Source organism: Microcaecilia unicolor, chromosome 12, assembly GCF_901765095.1.
Source record: "Microcaecilia unicolor chromosome 12, aMicUni1.1, whole genome shotgun sequence".
Lineage (NCBI taxonomy): Eukaryota > Metazoa > Chordata > Amphibia > Gymnophiona > Siphonopidae > Microcaecilia > Microcaecilia unicolor.
In genome coordinates this window covers 38,746,441-38,760,413 of record NC_044042.1, presented here as the reverse complement: position 1 = coordinate 38,760,413, position 13,973 = coordinate 38,746,441, and the positions used below count along the sequence as shown (strand labels likewise).

The following is a 13,973-nucleotide window of genomic DNA, read 5'->3' as shown; positions in this document are numbered from 1 at the left end:
CGAGGGATTCATTCCGTCCTGGATCTAAGGGCCCTTTTTGACTTTCTGATCATAGAAAAGTTTAGTATGATTTCCCTGAGCACCCTACTCCCTGTGGTTCAGGACCATGATTGGCTCTGCACTTGAAGGATCTTTATACATGGGAAGTATCTTCAATTTCGCCTGGGGGCATTCCACTTCTAGTACGGCATGCTGTCTTTTGGCCTCGTGTCAGCTTGCAGGGTATTCACCAAGTATCTAGCGGTACTCACAGTGTTCCTGCACAGACTGGAAGTCTGTGTATGTCCTTTCTGGCCAATTTGGTTGGTGCAGAGCACATCGATTGGGGCTCAGAGTTCTTACAGAGAACCTTTTTTGGTGTTGGACCTGCTGGGCTTTGTTTTAACTACCCCCAGTCCTCTACTTCCATCTCTCATTTGAAGATCATTGGAATCCTGCTGGATACTCATCAGTCTTGGGCATTTCTTCCTATTCCTGGGGCAAACAATCTTGTCGCACTTGCCACTTAGGTTCAAGCCAATCAGCAGGTCGCACCTCGGTAGATGTTGAAGTTTTTTATCACATTGCCTTCATGTAATACCCAAGCCTCGATTTCACATGAGAACCATTGGCCTACGAGGACCCTGGATTATGTCATCAGAGTGTCCCCACAGCTCGTTTACTCTCTGCTTTGGTGGACTGTACGCTTCACTTTGACTTTGGGACTGCCTTTTCTAATTCCACAGCCTCGCAAGGTGCTGACAGTGGCTGCATCCCACCTAGGGTGAGAAGTTCCTTTAGCTGGGCCTCGTGCTCAATTTGCTTGGTCAGCCCAGGAGGCAGCTCTTCCTCTAACCCTTTTGGGACTCTTGATGATCTGGACCGCTCTACAAGATTTCAGTGATAGGCAGTTCAATCACTTTGTACTTGTTCACACGAACAATTAAATTACATTGCAGTGGGGCACCGGATTGCACCCTCTGTGGCAAGGGGCCATCTGGATGTAGCGGGAGGGGGGGCACGGGACTGTGCCTTTAAGCCACTCATCTGGCAGACGAATCCAACAGCCTGGCTGCAAGACTGTGCCAGGTCATGCACCCACACGAGTGGCATCTTAACATTAGACGTCTGTGAGCTCTTCCACTTGTGGGGTGGCCCTTTGATGGATCTCTTGGCCGCTCAAGTCAATCGCTTCATCCTTCAGTTCTGCTCCAGGTCCGCAACAAACTACCATTGGTTGCCTTCCTCCTTCCTTGGGGAACAGTCTTCTGTATTCATATCGTCTCATCTCTCAAGGGATTCTATGTGGTCCTTCCTGGCCCCGGCAGATCTGGCTTCCTCTTCTGGATTTCTCCTTCCGAGATCATGGAGCTTGAAGTATTCTCTGACCTTTATTATGCAGAACATAGGGTCTCTTTCTACATCCCATTCTCCAGTCTCTGGTTCTCACGGCCTGGATATAAGGGGCTTCACATTAGTTTCCTTGTGTCTTCCTGAGGGTGTTTCAATGGTCTTGCTCGCTTTTAGGAAAGCTCCTACTAAGAGGTGTTCCTTTTTCCAGTGGAGGAGTTTTGCCACCTGGTGTGTGAGTGGGCCCTAGATCCCTTTTCTTGCCCTGCACAGGTCCTGATTGTATACTTTCTACAACTACATGTAGGTGATACACTTATCTCTTCACAGATTCTAGTTGTTTGCTTTGTGCCCCCAGTCGCACCTCCATATATGTTATGGGCCTCAACATCAATCTCCCCAATTAAGCGCTCCTTTTCAGCAGCTTGTTTTCCTGTCCTTTGATGTTTTTGACCTGGATGGTCTTGTTTTTGGGGCTGTTCCTTCGGTTTGCAGGGTCGGTGAGCTTCAGGCCCTGGTGGCGGTTCCACCTTACCCTAACTTTCATCCTAATAGAGTGGTTTTCTGTACATACCCTGCCTCCGCTTGTGTTGGGGTTCTATCCACGTCAGTTGGTTGTCTTGTTTACATCTTTTCCACAGTCTGGTGCCCCTGACAAGCATGCGCTGCAGTTCCTTGAAGCGGGCTCGGTGCCACAGACAATTTCCTTAACTTTTTGATTACTTTTTATCCCAACCAGAGTAGGTCATCATCAGGAAATGCACAATTTCTAATTGGCTACCAGCTTATTTTCTTTTCCTTACGCTCAGGCTGGTCTGCCCAGGAAGATCCTCTTACAATTTGCAGTGTCAAAGCCCTGGCTCTGTCGTTGGCCTCCATTTGGGGAATTTGGTATACTACTACACGATCTTTATTCCACACGTTCACATCTCATTCCTGCTTCAAGCAGCATGTCTGAAGCAGCATGCCTGACATAACGGTCGATTTGGATAGATAGTAATGCAGAACTAGTTTGGGTTCTAGAATCCAACTCCACCTGCCTAGGCCCATTTTTATTCTGTCCCAGGCTACATTTTTGACAATTTGCATGTGGTTTCAGGTTCATCTATATTCTGACCTCGCCATTGTGAGATGCAATTCATAATTGGTGGTTGTTTCTAGTTAGCCTGGTATCTTAGGGATTCCCCACATGTGAGAACATTAGCCTGCCTGTTCTCAAAGCGAAGATACTTACCTGTAGCAGGTATTCTCCAAGGACAGGGACAGCAGGCTATATATTCTCATATACCCTCCCACCTCCCCTTGGAGTTATCTTTTTCTCCTATGCTATTTTATTGTACTGTTGGTCCTGTGCAGCAGACGGAAAGGTATTCGCTCATGTGCAGTAGAGCGTGACTCATGCTCCATAGAGCTCTGTAAAAGCTTGATACAAGCTTTGGATTGGGCAACGCAGACCGCCTTACCCACATGTGACAATATACATGCTACAGGTAAGTATCTTTGCTATCCTGGGATACTATTCATGAAGTTTTTGAGATAATCAAGAAATTGAAAGAATGCCTTTAATGTGTACAGTTTAAAATCTATACAGAATTTTAATGTTTGCCTGATTTTGGGCACATAAAGCAGGTTTTGCAGGGTCAGATATCAGTAGATATCAAATGGAAATCAGGTGATTTTATTGAGGACTACATCTCGGTATATAAAAATATACCCTTTTACCATAAAGTAAGTCTGCCGAACTTGCATACCGGGAAAAGAAGTTGAATTAGAGGCTTCATTATTTTGGATGATTTTTCTGCTGTTGAAGTTAGAGGCAAGTATACCAAGATGTTTTTGCATAAGGTGTCTTTTTTTTTTTATTTTTTTTTTTAAATAGTTGGTAAGGTATGTTTCCTAATTAAGTGATTGAGGGACTCTCTGACCCTTCCTTTTCTCCAAGATGGTGGGAGGTGGGATATGATTAAAGTATGAATTTTGAGTATGTTCTGTTCGGATGGCTTCTTATCAAAAGCTTATTTATTAAAAATAAGGTATTTGGGAACAGTGCTTGCATATGATGTCTAGAGGGAAGTAGGAACGGGTGTTGGATAGAGGTTATTGTATTAAGCATTCATGAGCGTTGTGTATAGCAGGGTAAAAGAAGAACCAATGAGATTGAGAATGCAGCTTTAATAATTTAAATGAGGCTTTCTATTGCCTTTCTTTAGCCCAAGAATGTTTCTTTGCCCAGCACCTATTTACAAAATAGCACTTGAAATTCTTAGCAGCTTCTTCAGGAATTACTTGCAGACTGCTTTTTAGCTCACTTTCTGTAGGGCTTCCTTATGTTCAAAAAGAACAGCCTATTAAAACTCCTCTTTGCTTGTGTCCATAGGGTATGGAGTTTTTTGATGAACAGCTGAATTCTCTGTGTATGGCTTGGTTGGTCGATCATGGTAAGTGTGTTTCTTTTAGGAATGTTTTATGACAAGCCAGCTTTAGTAGTTGCTTGTCAGTTGATGAGAATAAAAACAAGGGGCCCATAGGTTGTCTAGCTATAGAAATTTGTGACATCTGTTTCAAGTCATGTATGTCACAACAACATGCACATATGAGATGGTGAAATGTACATTCTCTTATCCATCATCCTACTTCAAAAATATTACTAAAACTATGAGATCCTCTTATATTGCATTTTCCCTCTTCCAAAGGGGTTCATTATCGGAGCATTTTGAAATCATCTTTCATGTTCTCGTCTGCTAGTTTTTGGAGTTGCCTCCAAAAGAACTTTAGATACCTTTTGATTTATTCGTGTTATAGAACACCTGAAAACTTGGCTGTTTCAGAAATATCCGAGTTAAGCTTCTCTGTTTTGTTTTACTAAGTAGTATTTGGATGTGTTGCTTCTAGTTATCTCATTTGTAATCTGCGTTGAGCTGACCAGGTTTTGTGGAATATAAGCATTCATGTTAGTGCATGCTTATAGTGTGACAATGTCATGTTTCTCCTTCCATTTGTATGTCTGGAGGATTGCTTGAGGAAAGACATGGTAAAGTGTGTTTCACTTCTGTGGCAGTGGCTATATGGTAATTAGGGAGAACTATGGATCTGTATGGGAACTGGTGGTGTATTTGGATTACTGGGATCTATCCCTGTAAGTGATGTATGGTCTGTCTGGAGATTTGGCAGATGTGTTTGGAACCCCCATGTCCGTATATAGTGGGTAGGAAGATTTGAGGCTTCCAAAGAAAGCAGTAAACACTAGGGATGTGCACAAGCAAAACTTTTTTTTTTTTTGGTTCATTTTCAGTTTTTTAAAACATTTTCATGAGTTTCTTGGTGCTTTTTTGATCTGTTTCATTTTAGTAACACCTTTTTAAAATTTATTCATTTGAACTTTTTAATGCACACAGTGATCATATGCACGTTAACATGTTGACATATGAATTAATTTTTTTGTGTGGGGCAGGAGAAGGAAGAACTATGACAGATAAGCAGTAATATTGTGTTTCTTTTAATATGAAGCAGATGGCTAACTTCACCCATTAGTTGACTTTTTTTTTTTTAACCATGGCAGCAGCTGGCTGCTGATTGTGTGTGTGTAGAGGGCAGACGCCCTGGCAGAAAGTCGAGGCCCAGTCTGGGCTAAGTTACAGTAACCTAAATGTTGTATATATGTATGCAGATGGGATGCTGCTATGCACCCATCAAGGTCTCCTGAGATGTGTGCTGGCATCCCTCTGCGCTGGGAGCTTAGCCAGTGATGCGCTTCTTGGCTCATACGAAGGAGATGTGCAGAAAAGCAGCTTTAAGCTAGTTGCTTCATTCAACTTTGTGTTTACTAAATGGCTTTCTCTAGATAATGTTTTTAACTGCCACTTTGGTCTTATGTGAATAAGTAGTTTAAGGCAACAACCCTGAAGGGATAATTTGAAATTAATATGCCACAAAGAGGAGTACGGAGTCTGGAAAACATATTTCTCCTGTCATTTGCATGTCTGTGGTAGATTGCATGTGGAAAGACCTAGTAAAAGTGTTTCACTTTACTATGAGCAAATCTAGAATTCAGTCTTGGTATAGGAAAGTCATGTATTGGGTGGTTCTTGTACTTCTAAACTTAAATGAACATGGAAACAAGAATCTTGTGTTCGACAGAGAAGTAGTAAAGTAATGTGAAGAGTCCCCCATGCCATCCTTTCCCCTGAAAAACTGTGACTTATTCAGATGTTGCATTTTAAATGATGGGGTCCAATTTCAATGGTACAAGCCTCAGAAAAGTGGGTGATTCTCAAGCTGTATTATCAGATATTTTCCTAATTTCTAATGTAATGACGGTTCCTTTTTGTCTTGAGTTGATTAGTTGGGGACCACCTACTTTTCTTGTGGCCTCCTTCCAAATTTCAACAGAAGTATTGGTGAAGGATGGGGGGGGTAGTGTCCTTATAATTCAAAGTAACATGAAGCCATACAATGCTGCCAAACTTGCTTTAACAAACACAAGACAATTTTTTGTTTGGAGGGGAGAGGGTCATGGAATTTTTTCCATTGATGTTTACACTTGAGGGGTAGAGGGTTCCAAAAGATGTTACAAGTTAAATCGTACTACAACAGGATTGAAATAAGTGCACATAACTATCTGATAGCCAATGCTCAAAAGGAAAACTTGTTATTTAACAATATAATTCTTTTATCTTCACTCCCCCCCCCCCCCCCCCCCCCGCAATCCCTGTTAGTTCCTTGAAATCAAAAGATGCAAGTTGGGTTTTGTGTGTGGTTCCCTCCCCCCCTCTCCTTTGCATTGCCAGTCCCTGGACAGGAACTGAAGACTTTTTTTTGGGGGGGGGGGGGGGGGGGGATGCCATAGACTGATGCTTATAATTTTGATGTGTTCCTTGCCTCTATTTTCCAGTTGACTTCTGTAACCTATGTGTTTGATCCCTGGTTCCTTAAATATCTGGTTTGCTGCTTCTCCCTTTTTTTTCAGTTTATGCTATTCGTGAAGCTGCAACCAATAACCTCACAAAGCTTGTAGACAAATTTGGAGCTGAATGGGCTCAGACCACAATCGTGCCGAAAGTTCTGGCCATGGCAAATGACCCAAACTACCTGCATAGAATGACAACTTTGTTCTGTGTAAATGTAAGCACAGAAGGTTCTTTTTTAAAGCTCATTTCTAATCATGTAGAGGTAAACAAAATAACTGACTATAGCATAGTATAGTACCTCACAAAGGGTTTGAAGTTTACATTGGCTTTCAGTCATATTTCAGAAGTTTGTGGGATAACATTGGACTCTCATACTACTCTGTACTGAGGGGTGGAAGGAACAGCTTTCTCTCTGAGGCATAGTGTTAGCCGTCACATTTTACAGGCTAGATACTCGTGTATCTCTGGGAGCAGGTGTTTGATTTGCATAGGTCCATATAGCAACAGGTGGGGAAGGCATGGGGTGATTTGTTCATGGAATTCTTTCCTCCCCCACCCGTGTGTGTGTCTGTCTCTCCCATCTGGAGGGGAGAGGGTGATTGAGTGGAGCAATAACCAAACATTCTGTTGGTTTGGGAATTTATAATAATATAAAAGGATCCAAGTGTGATAAATAGATCAAACCATTAGATGTCACTGTCAGTTTTCAAAATATGTATTTTACTGTTCAACCACAGGGTGCCACTGTTCCACAACACACATTGCTGTGCTGGAGTGGAGGAGTAGCATAATGGTTAGAGCAGTGGGCTGAGAACTAGGGGAGCCTGGTTCAGATCCCACCGTGGCTTATTGTGATCTTGGACAAGTTACTTAATCCTCCATTGCCTCAGATAGAGTTACAGTGTAAGCTGTCTGGGAATCGGAAAATACACGCAGTACCTGAATGTAACTCTCCTTGAGTTACAACTTTAATAAAAGAAAAAAACAAAAAAAAACTTCATGAACTTGATCCGAAATCCATTCTCTTTCCTCTTCTCTAGCACCAGTTGGTAGCAACCAGAAGTAACAAACTACATGGTTCAATCATTAGCTATTCAATTTAGTCACTAGGCTCCCCAGTAGAATTTACAATAAAAATAGTGTATATCAGAATCACTGAGAGCCAGATCAGCAAGCATAGGGTTTTTTTTGTATGGAATTATTTCTAGTCTGTTTTTGTTTATGGTTGGTAGAGCAAAGAAAAGGGGAGAAGTGTTTTTGAGCAATCTCGAACTGCTATGTTCCAATGTATTGATGCTTCTGTGTAGAAGCTTGAGTTGTTTCTTCCATAGAAATAACATCAGGTTGTTGTATGGAGGGATTGTTTCTTGAACTCCTGGTCCAAACTGACCTGTGTATGAACTCGATGTCTCTTCACCAGTTCTCCTGTCGTCATCGTCCCCCCCCCCCCCCCCCTCCATTCTGACCTCAAATTTGGTCTCATTCTGTTAGTTTTGGAGCATTACTTATAGAAAACTAGAGATCTTTATGTATAAATTTTCCAACATCAGGGTTTTAAAGAATAAAAACAGAATTTAAACTTGTGACGATAGCATTGGTGTTTCCCAAATTTTCTCAGAAACACTTGTGCTTTCCTAACAATGGGTAAGGGGGGGTGGTAGGGGTTATCAAGACAAGAATTGTTTATCTGCACTTCTTGTTGATAGCAAATACAAAGTCATATCTCTAATTCTCCATTCTTCCTCCACCCCCCCCCCCCTTTTTTTTCCCCAGTCTCTGTCTGAAACATGTGGCCAAGAAATCACAACTAAACACATGTTGCCAATTGTGCTAAAAATGGCAAGTGATCCAGTAGCAAATGTTCGTTTCAATGTAGCCAAATCTCTACAGAAGATTGGACCAGTTCTGGACAATAGGTATGCATAAATACTGATCATCTGCAGTTCTGAAATGTTTCTGTGGCCTGTCCTTTTATTTTGGTTGGTGGATTTGGAGCTTCTGGAACTAGAGCACTGGAGAGGGTAGAGACTCTCTGGACCCACAACAGGTGCACTTGGACTGCAAATGCAAGCAGTCTTAACTGGATTTTAAGTTCTTAATGTATTTTATGAAGGCTCATTAATGTGGGTATGGCATGTTTAGGTAGAAGCATGCAGGTTCAATTTGCCAGGTTCCCATGTTTGAACTATGTGCTGGGAGAGACATGTAACCAAACAGCCTTAGAATTATAATTGTGGAAGTTCTAGCACTGATAACTGTAGCAAAATATTAAATATGTTGGAACACGGTTCCTCTTAAATACTTTGTAAATCTTTTCTAATCCCAGTATAAAGGACAAGGTGGTTGCAATTATTAGGAAAGATTGTTCTCCTAGATAAAGGACTGGGTTTACTTGGCACTGTTAAATGGCAGGATTATTAAAACTGTTTAAAATTGGAATGCATTTCACCTGCCTTTTAAAGAATGAATTGCCCATTCCGGTGGTCAAAAAGTGGACTACTAGGTTTTCTCAATTGTAAAAGACATTACTGGTTTGCTGTAATTTCGACTCTGCTGTAGTATGAGCCAAGTGCGACACCTTAGAAGAGCCTTCGGTTGTACAACCCCTTCCCATCAGGAGGTAGTTTCAGCTTCCTCTTCCCTTCCCTAGGCCACCCCTCTCCTTCTGTAATCCCCCCCCCCCCCCCCAACATGTGTTCAGCATATGACTCCCTCCCTGCCCTCTTCGACAGTGCTGGCATGATAGCAAGTCTATAGAAGACTAATCATTCCAGCATGGGATCTTGAGCATCTGTGCATGTTCAAGGCCTACCGGGTCCCACCCTCTCAGAATTTGTTTCAGAGGGGATGGGAACTGTCAAGCCTTGAACCTGCACAGATGCTCAAGTCCCACACCAGTCATGATTAATCTTTATAGACACTGCAACTGTTGCAAAGGTGCCACACTAGATGGATGCCTAGTCTGTCTAGTGGTCAGGCTGGCCCTACCCAAGTTGAGCGTTTCCCCTTTGTAGTATTTATTTATTTGACATTTATATCCCGCATTAGCCCGAGTAGAACTCAGTTTGTATGGCTTATATAATTAGAAAACCATGAACATGTTCAAAAATATTAACAGAAAGTAAAATACATCCTATAACGTTAGGCAAGTAAAGCTAGTAGGTGCAATTGTCCCATTACCTACATAATAAATTTATCCATTTACTTGAGCTGGACCTCAAAGAAACCAGATACTAGTGTGGCATTTGTGAAGCTGCGTGAGGATCCCGTCCTGTTAGTCCCATAGTAGGTGTCTAGATGATTTGACTTCTGAATTGGTTTCTCTTGCTGTCACAGTATGTTGCAGATGGAAGTGAAACCTATACTGCAGAAGCTCGGACAGGATGATGATATGGATGTGAAGTATTTTGCACAGGAAGCAATGACTGGTATGTGTGCCAACATTCATGGTGACAGACTATTTATTTGTACATAAAATGAGAAAATAACTTTTTTTTTTGTATGTAGGCCAAGATGATTAGGTTGAAGTGGTTCTTGTGACTTAAAAAAAACCCACCCCCAGTGGGTTAACATTGTCACTTTTAATGCTGTCTATCGTGTGTGATAATGGCTGTTACGAGACAGTAAACTACTGTGTGGACTTCACTGATGGATTCTAGCACAAAAGCCTAACTATACTTCCTTCAAATGTAAATGAAGGTTTTTTCATTAATGCATCTGCTAAGTAATTAGCATGTGGAATTATTTTGCTGCAGTAGTAGGTAATGAGCTTTCTTGCATCTCATTCCTTCATTAGCCTGATTTTTTGCATTAAAGCTCTCCCAAGGTAATTTATGCACGTTAAGAGTGCTGTTAATGTATATAAACTAGGCTGTGCATTACCCAGACTTTCAATACACTGTAGTGTTTGTGAAAGAGTTGGCACACTTTGTTACACCGTTAGAGAAAAAAAAAGTCCCAAATTTCAGACAGTTATAATCACCTATTACGCTTAGCTTCATGAAAGGAGTCTTGCCAGTACTGTGAATATTAAGAGTGCACAATTATGCCAGTTTCAAGACCTCCTCCCTCTATATTGTTCCCTAATTTTATTTTATATGTTATGTGATGAGAGAGAGTGATTTTGCACATTAACTTACTGTTGGATAATGCATTAATAGTAAAGTACCAGCCCTCTATAATTACCTTTAGATCCTTGATATGGCAGAGTCATGATGCTTGATAGAACATGGTTTGCTTCTGTCCACGTTGTGTGTGTCTCAGTTTCAGAATACACTGTCAGCATAGGCAGCTAAAGCTAACATACTTTGGGGCTCATTTTCAAAGCACTTAGACTTACAAAGTTCCATAGGTTCCTATGTAACTTTGTGAGTCTAAGTGCTTTGAAAATGAGCCTCATAGTAACATAGTAGGTGACGGCAGAAAAAGACCTGTACAGTCCATCCAGTCTGCCCAACAAGAAACTCATATGCGCTGCTTTATATGTATATCTGACCTTGATTTGTATCTACCATTTTCAGGGCACAGACCGTAGAAGTCTGCCCAGTACTAGCCCCGCCTCCCAACCAGTGGTCAGGTATACATATGAGCTGCTGTTCTAGTCTCTGAAATGGGCCTTTTTACTTCAGTTGTAGATTGACCTTTAATTTTAGCTTTCTAGCTTTGGAGCTTTAATTTTGTCAGCTTATAGTAAATTTGGGGTTGTTTTTACCCTCTGACATGCATGAGTTGGAATAACCTGAAACTAGCTTGAGGGTTCCTTAGATTGGGAATTTGAGCAACACTAACCCAAAATTAGTTACATTTTATCAGCTGTAGGCTATGATGCTGCATGTTGTAAACAAGTGTTGACACTAAGAGCATGTATCTGGATTGCCTCTACCATATAACAAATATGGTTTCCTCAGCGACCCTCCAGACCGGTCAAGACGCGTGGGTTATGCACTCCTACCAGCAGAGGGAGACTGAGAAAACACTGAGCTTTGGATACTGTATATATAACCTGTGCAGTACACCCACTAGCCAGTATTTTCTCAGTCTCAGCAGAGGTAGAAGGACAGCCTGTGCAGTCTTCACTGGTCTGGTGAGGTAGTTTTCCTCATAGAAAGTAAGAATTGGGGTGTTTGTTCCAATTTGGTTCATTCTGTGTCTCCCTGTACGTGGATAAAAAAAAAGTAAAGTGTGCTTCGGGGCCCTGGGTCCGGTGGGGCCCAGTGTTTCCCCTGGGGTGTTACACCTGTGTTGCGGGTCCCTCCCCCTAAGCTGCTCATGCATGAGTTGGAATAACCTGAAACTAGCTGAGGGTTCCTTAGATTGGGAATTTGAGCAACACTAACCCAAAATTAGTTACATTTTATCAGCTGTAGGCTATGATGCTGCATGTTGTAAACAAGTGTTGACACTAAGAGCATGTATCTGGATTGCCTCTACCATATAACAAATATGGTTTTTTTTTTTTTTCTTTTTTCAGTTCTTGCTTTGGCGTAGGAAAGAGGACAATGGTGGTGCATTTTTATTTTTACAAATCCATAGTAGGTAGTGTTCTCGGCCCTAGATGGGAGCAGAGAAAAACCTTGGTGACCTCATTGAAAACACATGGCAACTACTTTTCAGAAGGAGATGATCATTCCAAAAGTGAGGTCTCTTCTAAAGTCGGCGTCTGGCTAAGATTTGTGCTGTTATAATGCTGTGCTGCTTATACCTTCTCTGTATGTGTCAACACTCATTGTGTTATGCTGTTTTCTGAAGCATCATTGTGTCCAGCTTGGAATGGAACGGGAGCAATTGTGCCAACATGCATTTGAGTTTTTATCTGCTTATATATCTTGTACATGTTTTTTTTTCTACTGTGCATGTAAATATGTTCTGAAATGCAAAGTACTGTCATGGTGTTTTGTTTTTTTTTATTTTGTATTTCAGTAACTGGTTTATGCTCACTGCTGATAGGCTTGAACAAGAAAAGTACCTTGTTTACAAAACATATTTAAATTAAGGGTTCGGACTTAGGCATAATGACTGCCTAGGGTGCCAAGTACAAAGGTAAAAAAGGAGCCTTCTCCCACTTTAGGACCATCCTGTGGTACATTTTCAAGATAACCATTATGGCTTTCTTCTGGTCCTTCCTGTTTACCATTATTGTTGTGCTGGCCCTTTTATTTATTTTTTTATATATGTATTCCTTTTTGTTTTTTTGAAATTTGTAAACTACCTTGATACCACCGAGTATTAAGACGGTATATAAAGAATAAATAAATATAAACATCCCTGCTGTCAACTCCATGGGGCCCTCTTGGCTGCCCAAGCTCCAAGGGAGGATCCCTGCCCTTATTCTCTGGACCAGCCTATGGGACTGAAATCATAAATCTGGCCATATTAAATTCTTGAATGCCTTGATTGAGCATATCAGCATGCAGGTTTCTAGGTAAGTTATTGCATTCAGTGCTTCAACCTTGACAAGGCACAACTGCCTAGGGTTTGCAGAAGGTTCCCTATCAAAAACAGGCAGCCTTGAATGATTCTTGTTCTGTATCACTGGGTGTAATGTCCTGGGGTTTTTATTTTTTTTTTTATTTAAAGGCAAGATTGCTGCATTGGGTCAACCTGTTTTTACCTTGGCTCTGTGTCCCTCGTGGCTAGGATCCCTCTGGAAATCCTGTGAATGGATGTTGTACTGTTTAATTTTGAGATGATACTTGAAGTCAGTAGATTGTTCTTGATCAAAGATCATCAGGCTCCAATCACATGGTGCCAACAGCATTTATAGTTTTGAAATCTTTGGATTTCAGTGTTTATATTATGATTTTCATAATCTTGTACTACTGAGTTCCATTTTATTTGTATAGCTTATTTAATGTATTCATTTACGGACATTTTATTTCATGTGAACTATAAATACTAGTGCCAGACTGGATCTGTACACTTGAAACTGGCTTTAGCAAACTTCCCCTCTGCTCGTGCATGCCTATCTAAGATGCTTGTATATTCTAGCTTGTGGAGGTAGCTGTGTACATTTTCATGCCTTGAAAGACACTTGGAAGAACTCCTCTGCTGCATCTTTCCATGAAAGAAGAGTAACTATAGTCTTGAGAAGCCTTTTCTCTTTTATAAAGTAACTGGAATAAAGTTGGCTTCTTGGCAACTTAAAACCAGGTTCAATTGCCCTTTTTGGAAAGGTCTGCTTGTTTTTCTTGACAATAAAATGTACTTGAATTTTTGTTTCTCTTATTTGTGCTAGAAGGCAGAGCCCTTAATGTTACGTTGTGATCTATTTAATTGCCTGCTCCAAACCAGGCACTTTGAGAACTGGCTCTGATTTCTCTGTAGATTTTACAAGTGGTCATGTAATGGCCAGCTTTATGAAAAGTGGTAAGATATACTAAAAAGAAACCACACTAATTAGTTCTGGCTAAGCTTTAAGAATGGCTTTATAATTTTTGTAACTTTGTAGGTGGATTCCAAAATAAAGGAAATATTGCTCCTTGTTTGTTGTGCTTTTTTTTTTTTTGTAAAACTACTTAATTGGGGGTGAGTGGGGTGGGTAAGTGTCTTCTACTATTACTTTTGTTACTTTTGCATTTAAGCTGTGTTGCAATTAGGTTTGGGGTTTTGTGCTCTGAATCTTTAGTTACCATTTCTTAACTAAAATTAGCCTAGTCATTCAGGGCTGGGGTTCCAATCATTATGCAAGGAATTGCATTCTTTTTTACCTTTAGTGGCCAATGTTCCTGTAATAAGCCA

The 13,973-nt window shown here is 41.0% G+C and overlaps 1 protein-coding gene across 1 annotated transcript in view; it reads left to right on the top strand.

The window, feature by feature from the left end:
- The window catches only part of PPP2R1B (protein phosphatase 2 scaffold subunit Abeta), a 39,829-nt gene extending 26,112 nt beyond the window's left edge, over nucleotides 1-13,717 (top strand). Inside the window, exons 11-15 of the mRNA XM_030220747.1 lie at nucleotides 3,707-3,767; nucleotides 6,296-6,450; nucleotides 8,010-8,152; nucleotides 9,573-9,664; nucleotides 11,707-13,717. Coding sequence (XP_030076607.1) covers nucleotides 3,707-3,767; nucleotides 6,296-6,450; nucleotides 8,010-8,152; nucleotides 9,573-9,664; nucleotides 11,707-11,723 — 468 coding nt within the window. The 3' untranslated portion in view covers nucleotides 11,724-13,717. The remainder of the gene's footprint in view (nucleotides 1-3,706; nucleotides 3,768-6,295; nucleotides 6,451-8,009; nucleotides 8,153-9,572; nucleotides 9,665-11,706) is intronic.
- The last annotated feature ends 256 nt before the right edge of the window (nucleotides 13,718-13,973 follow it).